At 52.6% G+C, this 14,162-nt stretch overlaps 1 protein-coding gene across 1 annotated transcript; it reads right to left on the minus strand.

Moving 5' to 3' along the window:
- Nucleotides 1-1,226: 1,226 nt before the first annotated feature.
- On the minus strand, nucleotides 1,227-13,222 carry NOL6 (nucleolar protein 6). Its single transcript, XM_045840847.1, has 26 exons — nucleotides 12,904-13,222; nucleotides 11,889-12,095; nucleotides 11,687-11,803; nucleotides 10,024-10,203; nucleotides 9,505-9,673; nucleotides 9,125-9,259; nucleotides 8,877-9,040; nucleotides 8,671-8,791; nucleotides 8,412-8,470; nucleotides 8,227-8,328; nucleotides 7,918-8,033; nucleotides 7,564-7,741; nucleotides 7,283-7,405; nucleotides 6,959-7,107; nucleotides 6,743-6,818; nucleotides 6,369-6,509; nucleotides 6,112-6,229; nucleotides 5,876-6,030; nucleotides 5,610-5,773; nucleotides 5,060-5,212; nucleotides 4,738-4,835; nucleotides 3,856-3,980; nucleotides 3,646-3,735; nucleotides 3,043-3,237; nucleotides 2,833-2,934; nucleotides 1,227-2,657 (listed from the first exon to the last, which is right to left on the minus strand). Exons 1-26 carry the CDS (start codon nucleotides 12,955-12,957, stop codon nucleotides 2,508-2,510), a joined length of 3,441 nt encoding a protein of 1,146 aa, XP_045696803.1. The 5' UTR covers nucleotides 12,958-13,222; the 3' UTR covers nucleotides 1,227-2,507.
- Nucleotides 13,223-14,162: the final 940 nt, after the last annotated feature.

Consider the following 14,162-nt stretch of genomic DNA (forward strand, 5'->3'; position numbering starts at 1 on the left):
TTCTCCTGAAATGCTAGCTCCTCACGCCCCCATCTCCTTCCCGAAAGCCACCTTAGACCACACCAGCCTCTTCACCTACTTCCCAGAGAAAATATGAGGAAAACAGGTTAAGAGCACAATGTGAGGGACTGAGATTGGAGCCTGGGCTTCCCGATCTCCCCCACCCCACCCTACCCCACTCCCTAAGCTGAAGCGGCGAGTAGAAAAAGGAATAGTGCAGCTCCTGGGGCTTCTGAGTTCTCCGCTCTCTTCCATTGCCAGTGAGGGCCCCTGACAAAGCCATCCTCATATGTATTTTAAAGGTGGGGAGGCTTCGCCCAGCAAGGGAAAGTGACTTGCCCAGGACCACAGGGGGAGGTAGCAGGGCCAGGGCTTATTTCCGGAGTAGGATTAGTGTCTGTACTTCTTGAAGCCACCTGTTACACAGCCTTGCCTTGGGACATATTCCGTCCCCTGCTGTCACTGGGATATCCAAAGCTGGGTTCATGAAAGGGCCAGAAGGTACAGGCCTGAAGCTTTTGCAGAAAATAAAGGTGGGCTGCTGATTTCTGGAGTTCATAAATGAACAGCACAGGGGGAGATGTAGACCGCCATTTACAAAGCCAGTCAATGGGTTCACCATGTTAATTGCAGCCACAGGCCCAGCTGTCCCATGACAGAGACAGGCAGGGACTGGCACAGGTTCACAAAGGCTAACAGACTTGGGATGAAATTGGAGGCCAGAGTTCCCGTAGGCGGCTTATTGAGGAGGAAGCCTCATAGCCAGGCATCGAAGCCCCTCGGAAGATGGGCCCCTGCCCACCACTGGACCTGTTTCCTCATTCAGAAAATTAGTATAATTAGAAGTATGTCCTTCATAGGACTGGTATGACTGTATGATCAAATTCCCATAAATAAGATCTGTAAAATAATAGGACTCAGCAGTGTTTGGGCACTCAATAAACATCAACTTTTCGTTCTCTCAGGCTCTGTCTTTTATCATTACCACCCCATCCACTCTCGACAGAGATCACAAACTGATTCTTTTCCTTGAAGTCTTTTGGTGGCCTTCCGGCCTTCCACCTGCCCGGATGCGGTGCCCCTTCTGCACACACGTTCCCTCCCTGAGCGCAGCACGCTGTGCTGGATGCCATGGATCTTATGTTCAAACGTGTTCCCTGCCCCCAAAGAGCTGACATTCAGGAGACAAGTTAAAACCCTGTGAAAAAGGCAGACAAGCCAAGAAATGGGGAAATTAAGTGATTTAATTTTAAACCAGAATTTAAGACAACAGCAAAGTTCATGATGTGGTTCAGGACTGCAAAGTGAACTGAACAGAGTATCTGCTCTAGTATCTCTGAGGAGGGAAAGAGCCCCTCAGACTGGGGGAGACGGGTTTAAAGAGAAGGCATTTTAAAAAAATTATTTTTAAAGAGTGGGGAGGGAAAAAGAAAAGAAACATCAATGTGCCTTTGCCTATTGCATGCCCCCAACTGGGGGACCTGTGCCCTAACTGGGAATTGAACAGGTGACCCTTTGGTTCACAGGCAGGCACTCAATCCACTGAGTCACAGTAACCAGGGCAGGGGAAGGCACTTTTGATCTCAGTCAAGAAAAACAGGAGGATTAGGGGAGAGTGAAGGGAGACAGGGAGGGGGTGTGGATCAGGCTGACAGGAAGTGGCATCCTCCTCCCCCAGGGCACTGGAGGTCCTAGAGCAGGACTTGGTCTAGCTCACTCCTGCACCTCCCCTGCAGCACACTGAGGGTGGTGAGTGACGTGAACGGGCAGACGCACAGAAGTGGAGGGAGCCAGACACTGAGAGGCCAGGGCAGCACTCTGTGCTTTGACATCTCTCCTGGACTGGGGAGCCACCCCCCCCGATCCCTTCACCCACTTAGCCTCTTCCTATCCTCTGTGCTTTTCCATGTCCCCATCCTGGAAAGCAGCAGAACCAACACAGGAGGGCATTATACACCTTCAATGCAATCTACCAGCTCCCCTCCACTGCTCAGTGCTCGTACTCTGTGACCCTCAGGAAGTGCCACATCTTTTCTGGGACCCATTTAAAGACGACAACACACTGAAGGACATGCTGAGGTGCAGACACATATCCCAACAATGAAAAGGGGACAAAGCCCCAGCCATGGGCACATGCCTTCCTCTCCAGACTCCTGGGAGCAGCCTAGGAAGGAAAAAAAAAGAAGGAACCCAGGCCAGAGCGGACATGTAGATCGATCTCCTAGGTTTGTTCAGTTCCCTCTCTGAGCTGGCTCCCACACATCTTCTGGGAGTTCAGCCAGGTCCAGGGGACTCCACAAGACATCATGGCCCCTGCCCCGATGCTGGGGCATTAGACAGAAAATTGGGGCAGGACTTCTGCTGCGGACGATTCAGTGTTCAGGCCAGCAAGCTCTCCACTGGAGGGTCTATATGCAATGAGGGTGAAGGTCCCACTGCTGACACCCCTCTGCTGACAGAGATGCAAGTCCTATTGTCCATCTACAGCTTGTTCCCGAGACCGGAGATCATACACTCCACTTCTCAGTTCGGGCCTCCACCGCCCGTACCAGGCCTTCGCCCAGGATGGCAAAGTCCTCCAGGATTGCTTCTACATTGGGTACCATCGCCAGCTCCCCACCTTGAGACACCACCATGCGCCCCTTTGTGTTGGAGGCCTAGGGGAATCAGAGAAAACGAAGAGTCACAAAGGTACACCCAGAGACACCAAGACACACACACTTCACACCTGACACAAGGTCACTCATGGAGCAGGCAACACACAGACGTGCATGACCACATGGAGCCACATGTACACACTCAGCAACGGAGGGCTGTCACCAGCCAGCACACCTTGAAGGGGTGGGGCTGGAAGCTGGTGGGCTTCCAGAGGACACCAATCACCTCTCCACCATGCTGGTCATAGAAGAAAAGGGCCAGGTCCCTGAAGGCCTCCTGGGAAAGGGTAGGATAGAGATAAGATTACAGGACAGAGTCACTTCCATGGCCCCAGCTCCACTTGGAAATACCCTCCCCAGGGTCAGTTAGTCCTTTAGGACCTACTCTGAGCTGTGCCAGATAGAGCTGAGGAGGATCAAAGCCCAGCACGGGCATCAGGGACGAGGGCCCTGGCTCACTGAGCAGGCCACGGCAGAAGGAGGCAGCCGGCGAGTCCACAGCCTGGCGGTGCCGGGGGATGTGACGGGGAGACAGGTGGATCAGCACGTCGTACATGTCCAAGGGTGGCCGGAACACTGTCTGAGGAAGGACAGAGAGGGTCAACAGTCCCCGCATGGAGTAGGGAGCTGACCACAAACCCTTCTACAGGCCCACCTTGATTCCTCCCTTTCCCTTTGTGTGACCACCCATTATAGGCCTGAATGCTCATTTGAAGGCAGAAACACCAAGACCCAGCTGGTGCTAGACTGGGTCCAGCACGAGGAGCACAGGCTAGAAGCAGGAGGCCTGGATGGAGCAGCAGCCCAGGTTCTCCTCCAGACTCTGCCACCACTGCCAGTTACCCTGGGCAGCCTCAATGCCTTCTGTGGGCTGTTTCACCATGTAAGGGAACTGGGCATCCTCTGAGGGCTCCTAGAGCTCAGGACTCCCATGGTTCAAAGGCAGAATCCCCAGAGCCCTGGGAGTCAGTCTTGGTCCGTGGCTTACCCTGATATCTCCAGGCCCCCGGGGATCCAGTAGTTGCTTCTCTAGGATAGGTAGGGCCTTGGCTGCCAGGACCACAAGCTGCTGTAGGATCTGGGGGTACATATTTATCAAATAAGTCTGACCTTACCACAGGTCTCTCTTAGCTCAGGCCGGGCCTGCTTTTTCTTGAGGGAGAAAACCACACATTTGGAAGCAGAGATGGGACTGAACCTGGGGTGAGGGTCCATCCTGTGTCCATATAGAGCTTTTGCGATCCTGAGGGGTAACGATGACCATGACAGGGAGTTGTGTCCGAGCTGCCAGGAAGCCACTGCGGATCTCTACCTGCTCCTCCGCTGTGGACAAGAAGGAAGCAGGAACCCTGCCTCAGCTTGCCCCTCTCCCCAAGATACCTTCTGCCACCCCAGGTCCTCCGACTGTGCACCCAGCAGCTGTCCATTGCAAGGATTTTCCAATGCCCCTCCCCCAGATGACAAAAGCAATGAAAGGGACACCAACTTTGCCTCAACTCAAAAGGGGGTTGCAACTCCCAGCCTCAGTCCAGAGGCACAACTTTCCACTGCCTGGCAACCATCTGGTTTTGGCCCTGTACAAGCTGACGCCTGCCCCTGGCCCCCTCCCACCCTGTGCTCCCACACACCTGGGGAATTAGAAAGCTGACACCTTCCTCTCTGCTGAGACCAGGAGCTCCTCATATTACAACCAGAAAACATCAATCCTACCCCACCCTCAAAAGGTATGGGTACCTATTCTCATCTAGACCCTTCTGTGCTCCTCACCATGAGACTTCTCACCTGGGGTTCAGAGTGCCCCTTCCCTTCTCCTCTCCCCTCACAGCCCTCCAGGTAGCCTGCTTACCACCCCCCAGTCCATTCTGTTTCTGGTCAGCATGTGGGCAAACCACATCTCTACAGTCTCTGAGTTCCCTAAAGGCAGGATCTGGGCCTCTCCCTTCTACTAATTCTCCACTCCAAAGAAGTCAGGGTCAGGTGCAGCTATCTGGGATGGGGAAGGCACAGAGAAAACCTAACAGATTCATAGGGAAAACCCCTGCCTGCCATACTCTGCAATCCACCAAGTTCTACTACTTACCAGTGAGCTCATTGTTGAGGTTGACAATAAGGGGATTGTTCTTCCAATCAAAAGTTGATACCAGGAAAAGGAACCGAAGGAAGCCCACCTGGGGGGAGCTGAGGGAAGGAGTGAGCAAGGTGGAGTCCAGCCACATATCCCTAGGCTTCCTGAACAATCTAGAAAGTCTAGACTCCTTGGCCTGGATTGGGGGTGTATCTTAGAACCCTTTCTATCACTTGCTGCAGCCACCCTCTCCCATTTGGACTGCAGGTACAGCAAGAGGGATGAAAGCTGGCCCCAGGGGGAACTTCCTGGATAGGAAAAAGGTGGAGGGAATCACCTGGGAGGAGTGAAGGGCTCAGGGTGCAGGAAAAGGGCAGCGGCCACCAGGTCCAGGCTCTCGTCGGTGAACTCCTCACCCAGAAGCTGGGCACGCACCCACCGCTTGGCTAGCCGAGCCACACCTGAGAAGGCTGGGTGCTGCTGTTGGAGTCTGCGGGGGAAAGAGGACGTAGCAATGAGACTCGGGCACTCAGGACTCAAGAACAGCATTTCAGCCTAGTGCCACTATTTTATTCAAACTTTATCTAACCCTGGGCTCTGTGCTAATGCATTACACGTATCAACTCACGTCTTCCTAACTAATGACCCAAGAGATTGGTCCTAGCTTTATTCTCATTTTACAGATAAGAAAAATAGATCCAGTGGAGAATCCTGCCCAAAGGGACTTAGCCAGTGAAATGGCAAGACCAAGATTCTAAAACTTGCCTCACACCAGAACTCATACCCCTATTATACCATCTAGCCTCCCAGAAAGACAGGGGACCAGGAGAACCACATGGGAGCAGAAAAGGGTCTACAGACAGAAGAGCCTGCGGAGGCAGCCATACCCATGCAGGGCACTGGTGAGCAGGGGCAACTGTTTTGTGTCCTTCTCAAGGCGGAGGGACGCGGGTGTGTCCCTCAATGAGATCATCCCCTCAGGACTCCGAATCTCCTTCAGGATCTGGGGCTCCCGTTGGTAGGCCACACGAATCCGGAACACAAACCCATCCTGTTGGAAGAGGGTATGGGATGGGACATACATGCCAGCGTGGGGCACCCTGACACTCCCCTCACCCCACCCGGGGGTATCCCTACCCTACACCAGCCTAACCTTGAGGACATCAGTGTGTGTGGCTGTGGCCCGGCACTGCAGCCCATGCTGTTGTGTCAGCAGCTCTGACAGGCGCAGCTGGAAGGCAGCTCGAACCCGCTGTATGGCCTCAGCATCCTGTGGCCACTGACCGCTGCCCTCCAGGTGACATACCACTGGGGAGAAGAGCGAGAGGTCTCAGACTGCGGCTTGGGGTGGGAACAGTCCTTCTCGTTCCCTCTCAAGAGCCCCCTCACCGGTCATGGGCTCCACATAGGCCGGACAGGGCTTGTCGGGCCGGGGTAACAGCGAGGCCCGCTCTCGAAGGCGCTCATGAAAGGAGTAGGCTGGCCAGACTGGCGTTGGCGGGAACACCTACAGAATAAAGAGGGCTGAAAAAGAAGCCTGGCATTGGGAAGGGGTGCAGGACTTGGAAGGGAGAATAGCTAGGGGGGCGTGAAGCAGAGGTAGGGATCACCAAACAGAAAGGACTCCTTGCCCTCTTGCAGCTCACCTCAGTGTAGCGCAGCACTGGGTGAGCTCCTTGCACAGCAGACACAGTCAATGGGAGTCCTTCCAGGCCCCACAGCAAGCGGCTGAGTTCATCGTAGCAACGCACTGCAGCTGCCAGGCTCTCCTCACCTGTGCTGAAGGTCTTTGAGAGAGAAACCAGTCAGGAGGCCAGGACCCTGCAGAACCCCACCAAGTGCCACCATCAGGGAATCTGCTATGGTGAGGGCTACTGCGGTACCAGCGCCCCCTCTGCTGGACATTCCAGGAAGTGCAGCCTGGCTGAGGCGGTAAGGGCTTTCTCACCTTCAACCAATTCAGCCACAGGCTCCTCTACGATCCTTAGCCTTGACTGTAACCCAAAACCAGGGTCCTTACCTCTTTCAAGCCTTGGATCAGTGTATCCACTTGGCCCCCCATATAGTGGACACAGGTATCTGGGATGTCAGCATGGCTGGAAGGGGGGCATAGACACAGTGTACACACTGGAGGTTAGGAGTTAGCTGCTGGATGCAAACTGCTCACCCCAAAGGCCTGGGCCAGATCGCCTGAAAGGCTCCCAGCCCATCCTGGCATTCCGATGCTAATACTTACAGTGCCAAGAGGTGGGTGACCACCTGTTGGGGAATAAGACGCTTCTGGGACATAGACACTGCCTCCCAGACCACAGCTTCCCGAATGGCTCCATCTTGGAAACGCCGAAGCTCCGAGCGAGATCCCCAGAACTGGCGGAAGTCTGCAGCCTGAGGAGAGGAAAGGAGTGATTAGAGAGATCAACAAAGGAAGGCTCTGTCACAGATCTCTCTGGTGGGCCTCAATCCAGAAGGCGTGAGAACAATCCACCCCACTCCTTCCAATGCACATGCTGGGCTTCCCCAGACAGGGCCAAGTCACCCCTCAGACCCCAGAGCTCCTCACCTCGGGCTGGTCGGCTTCTGGACCCAACTCAAGAACACTGGTCAGCCCCTCAGGTCGGAGGAGCAATCCCAGCGTCAGGGTCCCAGAGTCTCTGTGCTTCGGTGGATCCTGGCTGATGTCCCACTACAGAGTGCAGAAAGGCTGAGCTTAACCCAAAAGTCCTCCAGCTTAGTCTGGAAGCCCACTTTCTAATTAGACAGATAGTGACTCTTTTGTATGTTCTGGGACACTGAATCCAACCCCCTTTTGACCCACAAACTCTCTGACCCACTCCATCTCACCTCTGAGACTGGGGGCCGAGAGTGGGCCAGCAGGTGCAGCCGGGATCTCAGGCCCTGCTCCAGGAGAGTGGTTAGTGGACCCAAAGCAGCTGAAACATAGTCCCCACCATGGTCCTGCAGCTCCGGCCATAGCTTCAGCCGGTGACATGCTGCCTGCAGCCGACTCAGTGGACAGAGACTGGGGGTGGGGAATAAAGGAACAGAGGGAGAATCGGGTGCTGCTGGCCTCAAGTGTTACCTCCACCCACCCCCCACAACGAGGGAAATATGAGCACCTGCCTGAGAACCTCTGCCCCTCACTGTCTCCCTAGGGAAACAGGACCAGCTGACATCCTCTATCACCCCTGAACTTACTGCAGGATGTGGTCAAAAGCCCGGACCATGGGTTTGGGAGTCATCAACAGCAGCTGGAATCCGTCATCAGCTTTGCTGTCCAGCAGCATCATAGAGAGCCGTGCCTCATGCTGCACCTGGAGCCACAGGGACTCAGATGTGGGACTGCCACCAATGCACCCCTCCCCTCATTGACCTGAGGGCTCAGACCAAGAGTCATGCCTAACCTAAGCTCTTTGGAGAGGAGTTTCTGAGGTTCTGGTGCTAGCAGAAGACAGAGAGGCCGGCATGGGACACCTGGGAAACCTAGGAGTGGGAAACCATTGGTACCTGGTGATAAGTGGAGGCGGTGACATCAGCACAGAGGTTGAGGCGGCCTGAGGAGTCCAGGAAGACAACAGCGAAGGCCTGGTGGAAGTCAGCCAGGGCCGGCTGGGAGGGGTAGAGAGAAGCCAGTCAGGGTTGGGGCCTCACCTCCAGGTCTCCTTGCCCAGACTCAGCCCTGTCGGACTCACCAAGGAGGGATCTGAGCTGAAGCATAAACTGATCCCGTTGACTGTCAGATCTGTGGTGGCTGAAGTGAACCAGAGAAGATGGGTGTCAGAAAGTATTCCCCTCTCTGGGGACCCAGACTAATGACACCCTCCAGCTGCAACTGTCTCTGGGACTCAGCTTGCTCCAGTCAGACGGCAAAAAACCGAATTATCTCTGACAACATGAGAGGATTTTGAGGATGAGTGGAATCCTTGGCATTTTTGAGACTAGCCATCTCACCCAGAAACTGCAGGACACTTCGCAGAACCTGGTAGCCGCTCATGGTAGTATGGATCTTGCGTGTGGACACGAGGAAGGCAACCAGCATGGAGACAAGGAATCCACTAAACCCTCCCAGGCCCTGAAAGAAACATGGAGGGAGAGGCCCAAGTTCAGAATCAGCCCACCACTCAGTGAGAAGGGAAGTCGGGCCTCTCCCAACTCACCTTATCCAGTTCTCGCTGCCGTAGCCAGACCTTCAGCAGCGCCACACCATCCTTCAACCCCGAGGCTGAGCCCAACACAGTCGACAGCAACTGCATGTGGGATTCAAGGGCTATGTCCTGTAGAATCCATGTGTTATAGTGGGGGGTGGGAGGCTCTGGACTGCCTGTGGTAGGAAAGGAAAAGTCTTAAGAAAAGTTCCCATGATACCCCTCCTTCCAACTCCACCTTGACACCAGTGCCTGCTCACCGTCCCCTGGAGGACTCTGCCCTCGGTACCAGGCGGAGCGCACATTGTTCTTGGAGGGCAGCAGGCGGCATGGACGGAAGAAGTCAGATGGAGGGCATGGATGGAGACGGACGGTGACCAAGTGCTCATCCTTCCCTGGGAGGGGACAGAGGGTGCTGAAACCCTGCAGCCCCCGGAGCCAGGTGCCCTTGCATCACCCCTTACCTACTTGAGGGCCCCACACAGTCCCACTTCAGAATTTCCTCTATACTTTATACTTCCCTATACTTTCCTCTTCAAACGTGAGGCCCAAACCTCTCGCCTTGGACTTAAGGGCCCTGTGCCTCCCCCACGGATTTGTCACCCCACACTGCGCCCTCAGCCCAGTGTGTGCCTCCCACCATGAGGCCGCAGAAGTAGCAGTGGTTTCAGGTGGCAGCCATTGGTATAGGAGAAGCGAACACTGCCAAAAAGAGGGTCTTGGGCCAGGTGGTGAGCCAAGTGGGCCAAGTAGAGGGCTCGTTTGCGGAAGTAGCGCTGGTTCAGTCCATCCTTGTCCTGTAGGATCTCCTGGAGAGGGTCAGAAAAAGAGAGAAGTAGCCAGGGACTTAAGTACGTACTACCACTGGAGAGCTTGGAAGCCCAGATGAAGCCAAAGGACTCTCTGCTGGCCAGAGTGCCTGAGTCAGGGCTGGCAACAACACACTCAGTTCACAAAGGTTTAAAGGGGCAGCAGCTGGCCCAAGGGCTTATCTAAGTAGCCCTCTAAAGACGATTGCAATGGTGTATTCTTTTGATTTAGAATTCAGATTTCAATCCACTGACAAGTGGCGGGGGTGGGGGGGGGGGGAGAAAGGGACCCTGGGATTTATAGGTGGTACAGTGGCAGGCCTCTCCATCCCTTGAACTCTGGGCCTCACCCTAGGCATGGTCAGTGCTACATCCACATTGATGTCCGGCCGGATGCAGGTGCCCAGAAGGTAGCTGCCTACAACAGTGACCTGGGTGGGGGGCAGGAAGCGGAAACAGCCCTTCACAGTATACGGCACTTGGTGGAGAGGGACTTGAACCCCAGCCGGGAGCCAGGCCTGGTCAGTCAGCTGTGGAGACAGAGACATATTGATCTGATTGCCTTCTGAACATGTCTTCTGGATATTTAGTACACTGCTCGAATACAATGTCAACATATTGGAAACCAACCTTGTAAATATTTCTTTCCTATTAAGGCAGCTCCATACTAGTTGCTCAAGCCAAAAAACATTTAAGTCACCTTACTCACCTATTAAGAACACCCATTTCACTTTCAAAAGGCATCAAGACATGACCACTTTTCTACTTCTCTACCCTAGTCTGAGCCACCGTTTCACTGCATAAGAAGCTCCTACCTAGTTTCCCTGATTTCACCTTTGTCCCAATCTGTTCTACTTTCAACACAACAACCTGAATGGACTTCTAACTTTTTAAAAAGTGTTTTCATTTATTTACTCTTAGAGAGAGGGGAAGGGAGAGAAACATCAACTGGTTGCTGCACGTCCCCAACTGGGGGCCCGGCCCACAACTCAGGCATGTGCCCTGACTGGTAATTGACCCGCGGACCTTTTGGTTCACAGGTTGATGCTTAATCCACTGAGCCAGGGCCCAAATGAACTTTTTAAAACTGAAGTCAGATCACATCACTGCTCTACAAACCCCACCCCCTACAGTAGTCCCCCATTTCATGCAGAGCAACAGCCTAAGTTTTGTTTTGGTACACAAGGCCCTGCATGAAATGCCCCTTCCTCCATTACCTTTCTGAACTCATCTCCTTCTACCTTTCCCTCATTCGTTCCAAGGAACACACCAGACATACTTCTACCCTTGAGCCTTTGTGTTGGCTGTTTCTCCTTCCAGGAATGCTCCTTTTCCCTTAGATATCTATTTGGCTAACTCACTTCCTTCAATCCTTCTCACAAATGTCACTTCAATAAGGCCTACCTCTACCACCCTACTTAAAGTTGCAAATTGCCCTGGCCAGATGCTCAGTTGGTTAGAGTTGACCAGATACACCAAGGTTACAGGTTCAATGCTTGATCAGAGCACATAAAAGAAACAGCCACTGAATGCCTAAATAAGTGGAACAACAAATTGCTGTTTCTTCCTCTCTCTCCCTTCCCCTCTCTCTTTAAAATCAATAATAAAATAAATGTGCATATATATAAAACTGCAAACCACTCCCATCCTGATATTCCCATAATCCCCTTACCTTGTCCTACTTTTTCTTTTTCCATCATGCTTACTACCTTCTAGCATTGCCATAGAGTTTGCTTGTCACGACGACTATGATCTATTGTCCATAACCACAACACTAGAACATAGACTGCTTTGTTCACTGAGGTAGCCTAAGAACACAACTACTGCAAGGCACATACAGGTTTGCTAAATGAATGAACACACGGTTGACCACACACCCAGCTGAGCCTCCTGGCTGTGAGAATAAGCTCCTTAGCACCTTAACCCCTCCAGAGAATAGCAAGGCCCCTGTTTTAGATGCCCCTACTAAGGACCCCTTCTGGGCCTTCCACTTCCCTGTACCACAGGTCTTACCTCTGTTTCAGGGGTTGAAGGCACTCTCATGATCCGCTGGTTGACATCCCGCAGGAAAGCATCAATCCGCTCCTTCTTCTTTTCTGACAGCCTCACTTCCTTCAGTAGCTCCTCTACCTGTAAGAAGGGGTGGGGGAGAGTCCTTCAGCCTTGGGACCTCAGGTCTGTCCCTCTAACCTAAGCCCCACCCACACAACAGTACCTGTAAACGAAGCAAGCTGGAATGGAAAAGGCTCTCAGTCTCCCTAAGGCGATTCAGCTCCTCACTGGTAGGTTCCTTATACAGTTCTGCCCGGCTAAGCTTCACCGGCTGCAGGAGGCCCTCCACTGAAGACCCAGCCACGGTATGCTTCTTTGAAGATTCCTTCTTTCCCTCCTTGACTGTGCCTTCCAGAGATGGCTCCATCATCTGTGGCCAGAAAGAGGAAAAAGCCATGTTAGGTGAGAGATGTTCAGCATCCACTGCCTATGCCACCATGATAGAATGTGGGGACAAGATTTACCTGCTTCTGGCCCCTCTTTTGAATGGGAGTCAAGTTGTGTAAAACTCCGAATAATCACTACTTAGGAGAACATTACTGAGTCTAGAATGAAAACTCCTTGAATTGAGAGCTCCCTGTGTACCTGACAGCACTAGCATGGAGCACTGTTTGGAGCGGGCAGGGGCAGTAACTGACTGGGCTCTGCCTAAGCAATGCGTGAGAGCTCCTTGTATTTCCAGGTACCATGCACCAGGGTGCTTCCACTTCTGGAAATGCCATTTCCATTCTTCCTCTATTCAAATCCTGCCAGGTCCCGCCTTCCCTAGCAAGCCCTGACAATAGACTGTATATATTAATGCTCAACTAGTGATGGAAAGAGCTTGAACCTACTGGCTCTGGAGAACAAACTCAGTATGTCATCCAATCCTCACAATAATCCTGGAAGACAGCGAATACTTGAAGTCCCCTGAGCTCGAAGTTCCACAGTTGGTATGCCTACACTGTGAGCAGATTTCAAACCCTGGCCTTCAATATCCCAAATCTTCACCACAGCCCTGGACCCCGCCCCCACACACAGACACACACCCGGGACGCGCCACCACGTGCCCCAGGCTGTAAGCATTGGGCGAATGGACCCTCCAGAGGGTACCGCCCTCGTGTTCCTTGCTGGCAAGCGCTCAGGCTTTGCTACCTCCCACACGCTCAGCATCCCTTCTTCCCAGACGGCTCACCCACCTCCGGATCCCCAGTATCTCCGCAAAGCTGTGCTCCGGCGGGCGCTGGCCCCATCCCTCCAGATCGTCTCACTCCAGTACTTCGGATTTAAAGCCAGCCGCACTTCCTCCCACCGCGACAGAACAGCCGAGGGCCTTCCGCAGAGACTGAAACCCCCAGCAGACCTTCTGCACACTCCAAGTCTTGTGCTGCGGTTACTTCAAAAGATCTTGTTAAAGAAGCCCCTGAGCGTGCCGTCAGGCCTCGTGCCTCAGATCCCGCTCCGCTCCACAGCCATTGGGCTAGTGCGTCAACAAGTTACACACCATTGGTTTCTGTCACTCTCCGGGACCGCCCATTCTGTGGGAAGAGCCAAAAGGGTTTGAGTTACGGTCTCTTTGCGACACAAGACCGGAACTTGCCGGTAGCCTGGCGAACTCTTCCCTTTTCTCACTTCCTCCGCTTGGGTCAAAAGGGCTAGGGGCGGAGTTAATTTCGGCTCTTCGCGAAGAATGTTTGTTGACACCAGCGATTCGTCTCCTTTTTAGCACATGACGACAATTAACCAGTCTTGTTAGTTCTATCACCAAAATGTATCTTGAATTTATTCATGCTTCGCCGTCTTTACTGTCAATTTTAGTCCCTGTTACACCATTCTGTCCCTAGATTATTGTAATAGCTTTTCTCCAGTTTATTAAATTTCCAAAATCTACTTAAATGTTGCAGTAGTAATAATGATGAATGATCATATAATCATAGTCCAATTATAAAATTCAGGAAACTTAATCTTGATTGAATACTATTATATAAAGTCAATATTCAAGTTTTGCCAATTATCTTACTAATATCCTTTGCATAGTAACATTTTATGTCCTAATGCAAGATCATGCATTAATTTAGTCATATTTTTTGTCTTCTCTCGATCTGGAATATTTCCTGAACTTTTCCTTTTGGCCTATTATGACAACTTTTTTTTCAAGATTTTATTTATTTATTTTTAAGAGAGGGAAGGGAGGGAGATACACAGAGAGAGAGAAACATCAATGTGCGGTTGCTGGGGGTTATGGCCTGCAACCCAGGCATGTACCCTGGCTGGGAATCGAACCTGGGACACTTTGGTTCCCAGCCCGCGCTCAATCCACTGAGCTACGCCAGCCAGGGCTATGAAACTTTAATTAAAGATTTAATTTATTTATTTTTAGAGAGGGAAGGGAGGGAGAAAAGAGAGAGAGAGAAACATCAATGTGCGGTTGCTGGGGGCCGTGGCCTGCAACCCAGGC

Source organism: Phyllostomus hastatus, unplaced genomic scaffold, assembly GCF_019186645.2.
Source record: "Phyllostomus hastatus isolate PE091 unplaced genomic scaffold, TTU_PhHast_1.1 phas_contig_34, whole genome shotgun sequence".
NCBI classification, from domain to species: Eukaryota; Metazoa; Chordata; class Mammalia; order Chiroptera; family Phyllostomidae; genus Phyllostomus; species Phyllostomus hastatus.

Bases quoted from the DNA above. Each gene is read 5' to 3' on its own strand.
- NOL6 (XM_045840847.1), bottom strand. From the start codon at position 12,957: ATGGGGCCAGCGCCCGCCGGAGCACAGCTTTGCGGAGATACTGGGGAT. The intron at 6,031-6,111 runs GTGAGGGGGCTC...TCTTCTCCCCAG, and splicing joins CTATGTGGAGCCCATGACCG to TGGTATGTCACCTGGAGGGC. The intron at 5,774-5,875 runs GTTAGGCTGGTG...CTCTTCCAACAG, and splicing joins CACACACTGATGTCCTCAAG to GATGGGTTTGTGTTCCGGAT.